The sequence below is a fragment of the Pygoscelis adeliae genome, unplaced genomic scaffold, assembly GCF_000699105.1.
Source record: "Pygoscelis adeliae isolate BGI_AS28 unplaced genomic scaffold, ASM69910v1 Scaffold267, whole genome shotgun sequence".
Taxonomy (NCBI): domain Eukaryota; kingdom Metazoa; phylum Chordata; class Aves; order Sphenisciformes; family Spheniscidae; genus Pygoscelis; species Pygoscelis adeliae.
This window is the reverse complement of record NW_008825150.1, coordinates 2,278,379-2,295,363: the sequence shown is the minus strand read 5'-3', so window position 1 is coordinate 2,295,363 and position 16,985 is coordinate 2,278,379. Positions and strand designations below refer to the sequence as shown.

General features: G+C 35.0%; 1 protein-coding gene across 1 annotated transcript in view; it reads right to left on the bottom strand.

Moving 5' to 3' along the window:
- Window positions 1-16,985, bottom strand: part of FBXL13 (F-box and leucine-rich repeat protein 13) — a 104,397-nt gene that overhangs the window by 16,272 nt on the left and 71,140 nt on the right. Inside the window, exons 17-19 of the mRNA XM_009328379.1 lie at window positions 14,230-14,349; window positions 12,942-13,068; window positions 5,239-5,322 (exon numbers count right to left, since the gene is read on the bottom strand). Coding sequence (XP_009326654.1) covers window positions 5,239-5,322; window positions 12,942-13,068; window positions 14,230-14,349 — 331 coding nt within the window. The remainder of the gene's footprint in view (window positions 1-5,238; window positions 5,323-12,941; window positions 13,069-14,229; window positions 14,350-16,985) is intronic.

The window sequence follows — 16,985 nt, the reverse complement described above, 5'->3', positions numbered from 1 at the left end:
CCTGTTGACTACAATTTCTATCCTCATTTTTAGAGCAAATAAGCACCTGCATATCCTACTGACTTCAGTTCCAGCACCTTTGTAACTCATGTATTAGCTTTTTCATACGCCCTGTAAAACAGATCATTTTGGAAAATAACAGACCAATCCGTTCAGTGACCTTTCCCAGCTTATAAAATGGAGTGGAGATAACTTCACACATTATGAAATTGCAAGAGCCATTTACAAAACATTTTGGTGACCTGCAGATGGCAAGTGATAAATAGGTGTAAGGTATTATTATTGCTATTATTATTACTACTACTAGTCCTATTAAGACATTCCAGCTTCTACATGAGTTTTTTTAATTTTTGTAAGAATAGCTTTTCCATGTTCTTTTCTACAAGGCCAACTGAAAAGACCAAAGGGGCAATTTGACCAACTCAATGTGTTCATGTATTTTTCATCTTACATTTGATACTTGCACCTCTGACAGGTGATCATATGAATGAAAAATTTTGGCAAAATGCACATTAAAATGTGTATTTTAAATAACATCAGAGAATCCCACATAAAACTTTGCTTCCTATGAAACATGGGTAGTTACAACTTTGGTATACTATGCACATTTATTCTTTGCAATGAAACTCCTATGAAAGGCCACATAGATTCATAAAATACACTATTCTCCTTTGAACTCTGAAACTTTGTTTACCTTTTGGCCTGAATCTTTTTCAAACCTGAAAATATTCACTTCTAGGCCTACAAAGAGAAAGAGAAGGTAGACCATAATTTGTGTCTGTGGAAACCTTCTCTCGAAGAGCCTGCAGACTTGTTAACTCAAGAACCAAACAACCTAAAATTGTATTTCTTCACCTAATGGTGCCATGATGTGAGCATCAGAGAACATTTTGTGGCTCAAGCAAAGCTTTAGCTTCAGTGAGAATCTCTCCTCTTCTGTGTTGTCCAGCCTACAACCATGGTGAGATGCCTGAAATTTGTCACTGAGCTGATTTTCCAAGCCTGCTAATCTTGGCCTAAGGCCAGCGTAATTTGTCATTTACTGGAATGGAAATTCTACCTCTATAGTGGAAAGAAGGAAATACTTATGTCGTAGATGATTGAATAAAAAACACTGGTTGCTCAAAGCTTTTCAAAACTTTCAAGAACTAGTCCTGAGGTAAACAGACTAAGGACCACGTGGATAAATAACACATGTGCATGCAACAGAGACACACAAATGCACATATTTATCATGCACAAATATTACATATTTATCATTCTGGAAGAAAATCTGTAGTAATCAGACTATTGCATGTTAGCTGCAAAAAAAAAAAAAAGTTAGCTTTGTTATGACCAAAAATTACCTGATTCTGTGTGATTTTCATAAGTCTTACCTAAACAGATGCAAAGAAACTTATTAAGTCTGAAATTTGTTTCCAGACTGGAATTTTAGAACTTTTTGTCTGTATGCTCACTCTAGCTTATTTTTTCTATCTATCACTATAGCTGTAGCAAGGCAGTGCTTCTTGGGCCTTGGGTTCTTGTTTTATTTTACAAAAATATTAGAATGTGAATGTTTTAACTTAGGACCGGTTGGAGTGGACAATTCAGAATTTATAATAATTGGCTTCTGTACATTTCCTATTTCAATCTTAGCTCTACAGGCTGTTTGTTACCTGCAATACAGAAACATTCTAAACCCAGTAACTGAATGTTTTTTATCCATGTGTAAGAGAAACTGCACTCCCTTCAGAATTAGGCCTTAGATGTGATGACTTAATCACTACATTCTCAGCTAAGGTATGTAGCACAAGCTGAAGCCAAGATTTCAATGCCTGTGAGATATGTTTATCTTGTTTTTACTGGCATAGTTTGTCCACATACATATTTAAAATATCCTTCAAAGTTTTGTTCTGAATTTGCTCTTAACTTTAAGTCTACCCCTACATTATTTTGGAAATAGCACTAAAATTATATTTGCAATCAAAGGGAATGGAGCTTTGTTTGCTCTCTTCAGCTCTGTATCCCTGGTTCTATGCCTACAAAGAAAATAACAGAAGAGGTTGTGAAGATAAATAATGTTTACAAAACATTTAGACACTACAAAGAATCGAATACCATATGAAGGAAATAACATAATTTTCTAACTAACTTATTTGCACAATTTTAATTCTGTGTAAATAAGACCTGAGGACACAAACAAGCACCAATGAAAACACGAAATACTAAATTGCTGCTCGTTAAGCGAGCATCATCTGAGTTATGAATGAGCAAAGATCCTGTTTACAAAATATGTGATCACATAAGCATTTACATACTGTTATAATGCCTGGGACCATGTAAAAAAAATTAACACTATTTCTGTTCATATTATTTTTTGTTATATTATTTATTTTATAACTTTCCAGCAATTTACCTTAACAGTGTTAGTTAAGCCCTCTTAATATGCATTTTCTTTTCACATAATTTAAATATTCTTTATATAATCAAAGGATAACCAATTAATGCATCATGCAATGGGGTTACTCTCTACAAATTTTCCATAAACTCATACCCTTCGATTCAAAGGACTTGCCATTTTGTTTCGAGTTACTTCATACCTCTCCTTTTTTCTCCTGCCCTGCCTAGATCCATGACAACATGGCTTCTGTAACTCCTACACGTACTCCCTGCTGATGCTTTCTTCCTCAAAAAGTTCAAATTCATATGGCAGACAAGGAAAGCACAAACACTTCGTTTTTCACAGTCTTTTTTTGAACTTATTCTCTGTAGTGAGACAACTGAAATAGCTTCCTAGCCATAAGCATATCACAATGCAGAAGTGAATATTCTCCTCTGAAAGCAGCAGCACTGGAGCTACACGGCTTTCCGTGAGGTACACAAGATGTACATACTTGGTCATTGTTTTGGTTAAAAACACGGAACTTCACACAGAACATTCATGAAAGGCGAGTCAGAATTATTCCTAAAGAAGCAAATCCTAATGGCCTGATGTTATGTTGGGTAACAAGATTCAATCCAGATGCATCCCTTGTGGTACAGCAACAACTGACTCATTCGTACAATATATGGCTATAAAATGATGGATGTTGGAGCTTTATAATGGAAAAAATGTAGAAGCTGAAGACTGTGATTATGTGATGGCATTGCCTGTACCTACAGCCTTATGATCTGCAACTGTTTATGGGCAGGAAATTGATATCATTAAAAAACATGATTTAAGCATTTCTGTTACATATGGTTAGGAACAATTCTCGGTTACAGAAAAAAGTGCTCTTATTTGGATGTAAATCCTCTCTCCTTCCTAACAAGATGGATGGTTCTTTGTTCTACTGTAAAGTTACCAACTAGTGTTTATTTCTTATATTGTTCTGAAACACAAAGCAGTAAATCTATGCAATCAGACTGACTTTGTCAAATCTCCATATGGATTTAGGTAAACTTCAAGCAACCTGTGATGAGGAATTTCACAGTTTAACTATACATTTTGGAAACAGACATCTCCTTTTCTTCATTCTGAATTTTCAAACTAGGTTCATTTCGTGCCCACTAGATTATGTATGGAAGTAAACAGCAAAAAGTTGACCCCTATCTACCCTTTTCATGCCACTTGTGATTGAACGGATCGCCGTTGTATTCCCTCAGCCATCCCCTTTCCAGACCACAGGCTCCTTGCTTACTTATCTGTTCCTTTTATGGAGATTGTACCATACCTCTGATCATCCCCGTTACCCTCCCTGAATCTTTTCCAGTTTCCAGTGCAATGCTTTACCCATAAAAAGAATTACAGTAACACCAAATAACTGGTTTTACCAAAACAAGACAATGAGTACTAATAAATCAGAATTTAGTATGTGGTTACTGCTGTGATGATAGCATAAGTCTAATAAATATTTGGATGGCAAGTCTCATTGTTCACATTCATTAAAAAAAAGCAAGAGTCAGTAAATCAGAAATATAAAAACATTTATAAGCATTGTAAAATGAAATTCAAATACTGCATTAGTGTTAATATTTCTATGATAATTGCTGATTAGTCAAAAGAGAAAGTATTTTCTCCCTGTGTAACTTCATAACTTATCAGCAATGTAAATAACTGCCTTTGTGGCAACTTCAATTTGTAGGTTGCATTTCTACAAACCAATTAATTTCCTGTCTGATTACTTTACAAAGATTATTGACCCTGGGAAATTTCTAAGTTCATAGGCTAAGTATGAGATCAGCACACTAAACAATACATGTTTTAACCTGAACTTTTTATTTTAAGAACAATATCTAGCTTTATATTGCCCAGACCCAATAGTTAAATTTCAAAACCACTGTATATAATAATAATTTTAAAAAGAAAAACAATGGAAAAAATGAAGTTTAGTGAGATTCAATAGGTGTCTTGCTGTGCGCATGATGATATCTTTAGAATAAGAAGTCAGTATTTCAAATGTCTAGCTTAAAATACATGTAGTCCATTATCTAGCAGATTAGTTTCATCATTAGATATGAATAAATTACGCATTTGATGTTTTTGTAGAACATTTTTAAAGGTTTTATTCAAATAATGACACACTGCAATTTGTGCTATTTTTCCCATAAAACAGCTCAGACATCTATTCAATCTGGAGAAGATGCACATGCATTTCTTATTGAAATAGAATTTATTTTTAATCATAGTAATCATACCATTTATGCTGGTAAGAAATATGCCTTTAGAGGTATATTGAGACATATTTTTGTGTCACGAAGAGATAATGATGTGTAGCAATATATCAGCAGCACATGAGGAACCAAGTGTAACAGACAAAAATAAATTCAACTATTCCATTGAGCTAGGCATGCTAAGTCATCTAAATAACGGCATTCAACAAATGACTGACTAAAGAAGCAGAAAGCAAGACCTGAAAACCCACACCAGTGATGGGAAAAGTATGCTTTAGATAGACAGAAATTGGTGAAGGATTTGTAGAGCAAGAAAGAAATAATAGTACCAGCAATTTAGATTTTCAGTAGAAATTAAGGCTCTTGCAGAGCAAATTTCAGAGTCAAGCAGAATTCAAGACGCATTAAAATTCATGGAAGGAATGAAAAACACAATGCAAAGGAATGAAAGGGGAGAATCATTTGTAAGAGTGAGAGTGTAGAACACTGTAATGAAGAACGAATGATGACATACAGAGTAAAACAAGGTCAGTTTTGGACATGGTTATTTTGAAGAAATAGAGAGGCTTCCAGGAAACACCAAGAAAAGAGGTGAAGTTTTACCTGAATCCCAGTATCACTGATCTTTTTACATTCTGATATAGAAAGTTCCTTTATTTTTCCATGGCAGCCAAGGGCTCTCAAGCCCTAAAAAAATCCAGAAAAATTAATCTTAAAAGTCAATACATGCAATTATATGTAATGACATTTAATATGTTAAGATGGTCAATAATATCCAATACCTGTATATTAAAGCTTCTAAGAATTACAGCACCTTTTAAGACATTCTTTTCAGCAGAATTCATATAGTTTATATCTTCTGATTTTTGCTTGAAATATGTACAAGGGTTAAGAATTCTTTGTAGAAATAATTCAATTGAGAAAGCAAAAAATTAGATTTTCCTACCTGTTCAGAAAGAAAGAAACTGAAGAAAAGTAGCATGGTGTGAAATACTTCCACAGGACACGGACCAGGACTCTCATAAAGCAAAATACATTTACAGATCTCTCCAAAATTCGAGTTTGAAAGAACTTTTCACAATTTTTTTTGTTGGAAGAACAAAATACTATTTGCTATGACCAAATAATATCTTAAAATTACTGCCTTTATGATTTGCTTACCAGTAAGGGCTTTATGGCTACAGCTATGGTACAAGACAACATTTGAAATGGTGCAGTCACACTCACAGGTGCATGAACAACCCCCATATTCAAGACAATAGGGAAGTGAAAACTTTGGTAAATTCCTATTTTAGGAATGCAAAAGGATCCAAAGATGCTTCGTGATTTTTACTGCTTGTACACCAGGAAACAGGACTGTGTTCTGATCCTAAACTCTCTAATCTGAAGGAGAATTAAATGTTGATTTTGTAAAATGTATTTTGATAGTCACAGCAGAATATCTCTGTGCTTCATATCAATAAAGTAAACTTTACTGAAAAAACAAAGTTATCGCTTTATTCCATATGGTTAATAAATTATCTACAATCAGGCAGCGAACAGCACTGCACAGAGAGGAAATATCATCTTGAAAAAATAAACACGTGTAAATAATGTCTGGAATCCAGATGTGGACACTGTAATGATAATGCTGGAAGAATGCGGCTGGAGTTCAAATTTTGCAAATTCCTGAAATCTCACGGGCTGAATAAAAACAAAAAATGGAACACTGAAAGAGATTTCCAATCCTGGCTACTTATGAAAACAAGAAATTTGCATTTTTCTCAGCAGATGCAGTTATGTGGTGACCATTACTTTCAACAGCTTCATGAAAATCTACAGATCTCAAATTTTTGTTGACCAGAGCACTCCTATTCAAGACAAAAGAAGTTATGTACTTAAACCCCAAATGGGTTTATGTCAGAACTTGAATTCCTTACAGCAGAGATTGATAGTGATAGGTGTGACCTTTTGGACATGATTTCTTCTTGCATTTTTCTTTATTTAAAAGTGGCACCACTTTAATGTACTTGGTAATGAATACTAAAGAATATTATAAAGATTTTTTTGCTACGTGACAACTAATGCTGCTATGACTTCAAAGTTAATTTATAATAATTTTATGTGACTAGAGTGACATTGAATCACAGAACAACTTTTTTTTTTTTTTTTCAGTGAAAATCAAGGTCTCCTTTGAGGTGTTTCATTAATAATTCCAGATTTGAGAAGAGAAAGAGTGAAGACATGGAAGACAAGGAATGACATTAGGAACTGCCTATTACATAGAAAAACTATGAAACTTTTACATTTCCAAAAATAAACCTCTTCAAACAAGCTCTATGCAGGAAGTCTAATCTATATGAAATTTTTAACTATTATTTTTGTATCTAACATATACACAAAGGAGCCAATTATCACTGGTTTCATTAGACTTCCTGATTTATTCAGTAGTATTCCCTGATAAATAACATCAGGGATGCCCATCCAGGATACTGACCTATTTCTAGAGACTTTTATCTTCTATACTAAGCCTCCAGACGTTTTTGAAAGATATGGTCAGAGCTATCACATTATCATTGGAACTCCTAGAAATAGATGCTAGCAAAACAAATACTGTGCAGCATACAGACTAGGATCACCCACTCTGTGTGTCTCCACAAACATATTTCCCCTTTAACATAAAGAATCACCCCATCTACCTTGGATCAATCTTCTGTTGCCATGGAGAAAGGGAAGACTTTATCCTGCATCTCCTGTATAGCATGTATATTACCATTTCCATTTAGAAAACACCTTCAAAAGAAACTTCTTATTCCTCTCCAACAGCTGTTATTTTCAAGCAATCTTTACATTTTTGTTCTGGTTTATTTACTTTATTACGTGAGGCCTACAAACATTTGCAGAACATTATTTATTATTATTCCACCATGGTTTTTGTAGATGAGAAAATGAGTATCGATTGTACCAGTTGGTGAGGGTCTTCACTTGCTAGAGACAAAAGTCACCTGAGACTATGGCATACCAAAGAACAACTCTATTATTTATATTCACAAGCTGCAAGTCCCTGCGTTTCAACTGCAGACTGCAACGAATGTACCATCTCTTGCTAACAATAACCATGTGCTACGCTATTTTCAACTTCTTCTGAGGTTTCTGTTCACATATCTCTTTGTAACCTTAACGGCCAGCATCTATAATGTATCTTTATGTTCCAGAGATATACAGATGTTACTTCCTGTTCATACCCCAAACCAAACCGATTGACCTCAAAGTGACTCCTATCTTGGAAGACACCGCTTAAGAGGTATCTCCCACCTTCCATCTCTGAGCCATTTAATATGAAATAACTCAGCTTATCCTCTAAAGTGCTCAGATTTCTGCACAGATTAGCCACAGTCAGGCACCAGTTTCATGGATCAAACCCTTACGAGAAGAGAAGAGTAACTCCTATCATGCAGTATCATTTTGCTAATAACAATACATATGTGGCAGAACAAAGTTCAGTTTCAGATAGCAAAAAACTTCTGGAAAACGGGTAAGTTCTTAAGCAAGTGTAGCTATACTGTTTCCATTACCTGGGCAAATATAAAGATGGGTCAGATTTGTTTACAGGAACTGTAGACATTTTTCTATTGCAGTGCAGAAATCCTCCTGTATGACTGTGTATAATCCAAGCCATAAAATTTAATTTCTGTACCTAACACCATTTGTGGTTAGACCAGATCATAAATTATGAAATACAGTTGCTAACGTTCCTTGACACTAAGTCCAGACGACAGGGCTTTCATTGCAACAAAATGTCCTGTAAAAATATTGAGCCCAACTTTCAACATTGATAAGTACCTTTAATTCCTACTGATTTGCATTGGGACTAAAGGTGTTAGCACATCTGGCATCGATTGTAATGACTCTCTGTGTTAGTATTTCCTATTTCTATGCAGAATTAAGTTTCTAAGTCTCTAGGTCAAATTCTCTCTTTCTCTATTCTCCCAAGCAAACTGGAGTGCTAGCATATGAATTTGGAGCCCACTTTAATGTATTTTAACATTTCCTTTTCCCTGCCTTGGGAATGCATGTGATTTGTTACATCCTTCCTTTGGAAATCAAATGCAACTAATTCATTTGCAGTCTGTTGCTGGTTATATCTGTTAGACCTGATAATATTTTTTTCTTAACCTTTACGAGGCTCTTCCTCAGTCCTATTGGCCTAATTTTCTAACTTGCCAAAATGCGGAGCTGGGCTACGGATTCAAGTCACCGTAGATTCAGAATCCCACAAAGAGTGCAAAGAAATTACTCTAGATAACAGTGGAAAGCCAAAATGCCACTTTTGGGTTTTTTTTTCCCTATTTAGAAACTTATTATTAAAATATTAGTAAATATTTACATTGCAGCCTGGCATTCAGGACCAGCCAGGATCTGAAGATCATTAAGTACAAACCCATAAGAAAAGAAAGTTGATCTAACTGTTTATACATCCATATAACCACTACTCCAGAGTTCCCAATGATTACAAATTATCCTCAACTTTTGAGTAACTACACACAGCACGCAAAAAATCTGTGACTGATGAGCTGACTTGATGCCACAGATAACTCTTGAGGAGGCATTTCAGCCAGAAGAGAAAATGGGGCCTTAGATTATTACAAGAGAGAATTTCATGCATGATAGTCATTGCAGAAGAAAATGCAGAAGCAAAGAATATTTCTCTTTATACTTCATATTTCCTTTTTATCTTTGATTTCAGAAGTGTATCAGAGTTCTTCCCATTTTTAAAGTATTTTACCTATTTTTTATGGTTTAGGCTATTTTTTTCTCTCATTATTACACTGCATATAATTCACCACTGATATTAAACTTCCCTGAGTCTATGTCAGGGCAACTACTGTTTTTGTTGCTGGATGCTCTATATAACTCAGGAGTCAACTAAGTTTCTTCAGCAATCCCTTTTATTATTCTTTGCTATGCTTTTTCTGTCTAAATCCTGCTTGACTTAAGACACTTTCTTCAAATGTCCTGACGCTTCTATACTTAATTTTTTTTTTATGTCCCAAGAATATGGGTGGTCCCGGCCATATGCATCAGCAGCTTGTGCCGGAACGGGGAAAGCTAGGCAGCTGCACACTTTCAGACTCTCAGACTTGGAGCAAAGCTGCCAAAGCTGTATCATATAGACATCAGAAGACATTTTAACAAAAATATGGAGAGTATGAGAATAAAGCTTGTAACTAAAACTGCTTCTCTAACTCATGGAAGCATTTCCACTGAGTCTGCTTCTATAAGAAAGACAAATAGGTTTTGATCCTAAATGCTAACGTTTCCAGCTCCGTAACAGAAGCTTAAACACCTTGCATATATTGTAAATACCTTCACAATGATATCTAAAATGTCTTGTGATATTATCTATGCATTCATGAACATGTTCACCATACTCACAATTTAAAACACTATGGTCCCTACTCCAGAGAGTTTAGAAAAGCAAAACGGGAGGGAAAACAATGAGGGATGGGAGGCTAGCTAGAAAAAAAAGGGAGTTTTCTCAAAGAATTTAAAGGTAGCTTTTTCAAAGAACTCAACAACTTTGCTCTGTCATTGCATTTTGTTATGTTTTTTAAAAAGAAATGCTGTCACTATGTTGCAAATCTTTTCATTTCTAAGCCACTTTTAAGTTGTTTATAACTCTAAGAAAGCAATTTCTAGTACTTCAGGAATGACAAAAACAGAACAAATGTCCTTCCCACTTTTAAAAAAAGTTATTGAGACTTAAAAATATGTTACTTGTTTTAAAAAAATGAATTTTGAATAAAGAAGGAAATAAGAAGGAAATATTTTCTGAAATGTAAAAGGATGAATGCTAAAACAACTGGGTGAATAAATTTTTAAAATGCAATTGTGGGGGTTTTTTATTTAATGTGATACATTTTGTGAGAGTAAGAGCAATATATTCAAAGCCCCAAAGCCCCCAAAGTAACTTCTTAAGTATGCCACCAGTTTCTCATATGCATAAAGTTGACACCTTCTTCATTGGATGATATTTGTTTTTGTTAATGAACGGTCTTTGACTTACTTAGGAAGACACTTAAGCACACATACAACTTAAACATGCGATGTTTAAGTTGCCTTATTCTAGCTTGTGTTTAGAAGTTTGCCTAGGTGTTTTCTCTCTATGTAAAATGCATAACTTCCTACACAATACCAAAATCTGAATATATGCAATGATTATTTTTATTCAATTTCTAGTCTTTCTGTTGAGGAGTAGACTCAGGACAAGGATAATAAACTTCTCCAAACATGAGAGAGACTTTTAATGTATTTCTTATTAGCACTACATTTTTTAATTACTGGGAGTCTACAGGGTACTGTAATTTTTTTTTTTTTTTATCAACAAGATCTCGTGTCAGGGACAATTCCAAGAGTCAATATATTTCTTCCAAATGCAACAAATTCCCTGAATGAAAGACAGATCGCAACAGAAACATTCACTTATTGGGCATCAGAGCAACTACAGAAGAGGAAGGCAGCAACAGTGGAAAAAAACTTCCATTTTGATTGTCAGTCATACATGAGACACAAATCTGTAAGAAAATTTGACTCTACTGTATCTTTTCTCCCCTGTCCTTCCCTTAAGTATATGTCATCCTTATTGCAGTAAATTCTGCTCTGCTTTGATGTGCAGAATGATTCTGCTGTCATTTGAAAAAACAGAAAGGAAAGTTCCCTTGTGTAGTGCAAATCTATGTTGCACATCTGCATTTTCACACTAAATAGCAAGACAGTAAAAGCAGCAGAGATTTACTGCACAGCCTGCAGGAAAGCATATGAGCCTTACAATTTTTCTTTATCAGCACAGCATAATGGTGTTGATTACTGCACAGAAAATGTTGTGCTCTCTGCTACATTTTTAAAGGGATACTTACACAGTCTAAATTGAAAGAGATCAACTTCCTCGATTTGCTAACAAAATGCATAATATAAAGTCAAAACATACAAATAGTAGCTTGTTACAAAGCAGACTGCTAGATTTCCTTTTATCAAATAATGTTTTAAGACTAGAAAATGTATTTATTATACATGCATGAATGTTATATACTTAAACACAGCAAACAGCAAAAACCGTAAGAGTTTTGTAGATCAGAAATTACAAAAATGATAAATGGTCAATTTCCAGGTTAATTTATCTGTCTTGTGGGAGAGAGAAAACTGAAAGCCTTAGAAATGCAGTGTAAGCAAAAGAGCTTGGCTTATTGCCAAGGTCATGGGTTGTGCTATGTGAAAACCAGACTAAGAAGCAACACAGCATTTTAAAAGACTAGCTGTGGCAGGCAAGGAAAAAGAAAACATTTATGTTGAAACATTGTAAGACTGTAATTCAAGGCAGCATAAATTTCATTCAGATATAATTTTATGATATTTTAAATAATCACATTAAATGAAGTCTTCTTGGATTTCCCAAACCTCTTTATTTAGCTTAATTTTGTTTTTTATTTTCAGACCTCCATAAAAGATACAGGCATTTTAATTTCTTTTTCGCATTTTAATTACTTTTGCACAATCTCTGTGTTAGAGCCAAATAATAAAGTTCTTGGTCAGAATTCTGTTTGAACAGTGACTGACTGAATAGTCTCTATGGCAAGTTTTCTTCACGAGGTTTCTCCTGGATTTCTGTGTTCAGTGAAAAGAGTTTGCCCTAAAAGAAACAGCAGAACTGGCTCTGAACCCTGCGCACAAGGCAGGACCTGCCAAGAACATCCAATGTGGAGGCCTGCGATGTTTAACCTGGCTCCCACACTTGCTGTTTTGCTTTCCAGAGTCTTAGCAACTTGACACATTGAAGATACCTTGTTAGTAATTCTTTCACTAGCAATTATTTTCTAGACCACAGTGTAGAGCAGTGCCTCTGCTAGAGCTAACATTCAGGATTTTTCACCATAAAATCCAGTTCATGGAAAATACAATTTTTACAAACTTAAAAATACCAATTTTTCAGTTTTCCTCAGGCCTAATCTTCCTGGAGCAAAAAAATTCTGCTTCATAAACATTCTTTTCAGATCAGCTTCACAGCAGCCAAACTTCCTCTTTCTGATGGTTTCTGTTTCTCTCTTTCAAATGTAAGAATTGTCCAACTTAAGAATTACCTTTTATTTGTTACTGCCTATACATGGTCTAATACTGTACTATACACATTTCTAAAGTACTTTTTAATGACACTGCAACTCCACTGCTTCATATCCATGCAGGTTTTTAAATAAATGGATTTTTATTGCATTTTTTTGAAAGTCTAGATAAATAGTAAACACATTCTTCATTCTTTAATCATATATATATACCATATCTGAGATGCTGGTTCCAGAGATATCAATGGATATCAATGATGACATATTTCCCAAGGCTTCAATTCCAGCATCAGTTACATTTTCACAGTGACGCAGATTTAGGTAGGTCAATTGATGACACCTAAATTAAATTAAAAAACAGAACTGTCAGCTTTCCACTTTTGTTACAGAAATGTAGTATAGCAAGTACATTTTTGTAATAACCCTTGCTAAGTTTTTTTCAGGGGACCTATGAAAATAAGCACTCTAGACTTTTTGATACCTAGCTTACATAGGCACTTCCAAGGATTCCACTCATAATGCATAAGCATCACAAATGTTTCAAATCATGAACAGCAATCAAATTAAATCAAAATATGGAAATCAAGAAGCTGTATTACATAAAAATATTTTTAAAATTAGTTTGATGCTTGACTTTTCCCCATCTCCAAATCTCTCATATCTTGCACAGGAACTTCAAAGCTCACTGCAACGACAGAATTCAGGACCCCATGGCTGTACCCAGACCCAACTATAGCTACGCAAATAAAGGTACGCAGCAAATGAAGACATTGCCAGGTTCTGCAAATCAGCACTCACTGACCATACATGGAAAACTGAATTTTACTGCGTGAGTAAGCACTGTAAACTGTATCTTCCCATAACCAAACCAGAAGACCTAAGAAATGTGACTCCTCAAGCACTGAACCTATGCTCAGAGCCTTAGGGGTAACACTCCATCACTAAAACAGAGAAGGCATTCCCTAGCTTACCAGCAAGCATGCTACAATTATTCACAACTACTGTTACGAAAGCATAAACAGGGGCCTGCTGAGAGATCTAGTAAGGAGTGGAAAGACTGACTCCAATCTTCTCTGGAGATTTAAAAATTTTCTTTTGATTGCCAATCCTTCTGAGGAACTGGAATTGAAGCGGTTTAGCAATAGAGTGCTTTTTGTTTGTGCAGACATGGGTATTTACTGAGTTTACAAAGTATGACTTATACATACTAATCTTTTAATGCAGTTTTGCCACTGACAGCCATCATTTAAGCCTTTTCTCCCCCTAAAATTAAGACTTCTCAGGTTTCCATACTTATGTTGATGAATTCCCCTTTATATAATGGATCATTTTTTAAGAGATTCACAATGCCAGAATGGACTAGTCATTTATCTAGTACAATTTTCTATATACAATTGGCTGTATAATTTTACCCATTTATTAACATACTAAAGAACTTCAACATTAGAAATATACTGCAAGTCTAACCACACTAGAAAAATATTGTACTGGACTATGGTACCTTTGTGCTATTTCTGTGACAGAAGCATCAGTGACATGAATACAATTAGTCAAATTCAGCTCTCTTAGCTTAGCACCTGAAGAACCTTGTACAAATGGCCTTACACCTCCATCACTGAGTCTAAAAGAGAAATGTAGGCAATATTTATAATATGTATTTTTCCTACTCCACACAAGTCAATATAAAATTTGCATTCAGCAGCCTACATTGTAGATAAGGAGAAATTAATAATGGTATTTTTTAAATAGCCTTTTAAACCCAAAAAGGAGTCAGAATAATTAATGGCTTGATTAGAAAGATGCTGCTCTTTGGAACTGCTGAAAACCAGAATTTTCTGAAAAAAAGTCTGTTGGAGATTATGAAAACGTCCAGTAGTTCCAACACTCAGATATGATAGCACTCCAAAAGACAGAGCTTGGAAAACATATCTAGAAAGTATCAGAACCTGTTTAAACATCACAGTAATATTTGTATTAATAACTTTGTTAATTTAAGGAACTGAAATAATTTAAAGGAAAAATTATCTTCCAGCACAGAAGCAAAAGTCCTAGGTAGTATATGTATGTAGTAGCTGTTCTGTACACATGCATGGAGAGTTAACCTGAGTTCTTCCTCGGAGTATTTCACTTAATCAATTGCGTATCTTGCACACGGTTAACATAATATACACAAAGGTTATAAAAATTAAGTAGACAGAAAATCTTTCAGCCAAGTTGAGAGGGTTGGAGAGCTGCCTACAGCTTGGGTGTTTCAATACAGTTCATATCTCTGGTATGTTTGACATTACTGTACACTTAGCTTTTCAATGGATTCCCAGTATTTCTTCTGTGTTCCCTGACAAATAAAACATTAATCCCAGAATTCTGTAGCACAGAATCATATTTTGGCTTGTACAGTTTGTTGCAGCACAAAGAATCACTGCAAATCTCAAAGTCCCAGAAACATATGGGTAAGAATAGCACTACTAATAAAACGATCACCTGAACAGAGCCTCATTGTGTGACCACAAGCTACAGATGAAGCTATAATTCATAAAGTGTTAAAGTAATCACTTTGCAATAATGCAACCACTATGGTAGTTTTGGTGTTATTTCACAGTGTGGTTGTTTTTCATTCAAGATACATAAATTAAGAAATATACCTTCAGAATAATTAACGTGCATAAAGTCTGTAAGGAATGCAGAGCCTGGCGATACAGTCAACTGAATTAAAAAAAAAAAAGATATTCTGTAACCACACTGGACTTGAGGGCTGAAATACCCACATCATAACTTTTTAAATAATTGTGCTGTGAATACACATGCTAAGTTTCTCTAGTCAGCTGATTAACTGTATATGAACACAGGCCAGACACTGCTTTATCATACATGAAGATAACAAACTGGAAAAATATGCCAAGGGTATGAACCACCATATTGCCTGTGTCAATTTTTAGCCACCTTTTTACTCACGTTTCTATTATTTCTTAATTCTAATAATCATGATCAATTCATTTTCTTTCTTCATTTTTCACATGTAGTCAAATACTTCCTGTAATTTAAGAATTCTGAATTGTTAGATTTGCTCTTTCTGTCCCTTTCATTTATCAAAAAATTTTCCATATGACTAAGTTAGAAAAACTTAAGACTCTAAGACTAAGAAAAAACACCAATGAAAAAAGGAAACTGATTAAGACCACTAAGATGGCTAAGCATTTCAAAACCTGTTCTTAAGATTACCACCAGTATGGCACTTCCCTTGATCCTATGAGAAATCCCTAAACATTTCTAACTCACAATGTGAACTTTTATAGCAATACACTGTCCAAATAAGAGAAACATAAATACTAACAATCCCCTTTTTGTAGTTTCATATCTCTTGAGATATCTCTTTACCAAGTTCAGATGTGTTACAATCTATAACTTTGTTAATGTTGAAACTTTTACAAGTGTCTGCAAAAGCAATAAAATAAGTACAGAGTTTTACAATAGCTTTACAACTGCTTAAAAAGTTTTGTTAAGGCAATTCAGCAATTCTTTAGCAGTAGAGACAGCAGACACGTGTGCAAACACACTCACAGCCCAAGATTTGGCTAACAAACTGGAAAATCCAGCCTTCTAAATATTAAACCAGAAAATGCAGGCAGCTGTCCCATCTGCCCAGCTGAACTACCAACATGATGTCACGGTATTACTCCAGCACTTCTCAGCGCATCTACATGCAATGTTATCAGATATTTATACAGCATCAACAGGCACAAAAAGTACTTTAGTTACACACTAAAGCAGAATCCCTAAAACTTCACATGATGTCAGAAATTTTAAGATAAGCAGCAATTCTAGCTTCTTTGTATTATTTTATAGAATCATAGAATAGTTTGGGTTGGAAGGGACCTCTAAAGGTCATCCAGTCCAACCCCCCTGCCGTGGGCAGGGACATCTTCAACTAGATCAGGTTGCTCAGAGCCCCCTCCAACCTGACCTTGAATGCTTCCAGGGATGGGGCATCCACCACCTCGCTGGGCAATCTGTGCCAGTGTTTCACCACCCTCAGCATAAAAAATTTCTTCCTCATATCTAGTCTAAATCTACCCCCCCTTTAGTTTAAAGCCATTCCCCCTTGTCCTGTCACAACAGGCCCTGCTAAAAAGTTTGCTGCCATCTTTTTATAAGCCCCCTTTAAGTACTGATAGGCTGCAATAAGGTCTCCCCAAAGCCTTCTCTTCTCCAGGCTGAACAACCCCAACTCTCTCAGCCTTTCTTCATAGGAGAGGTGTT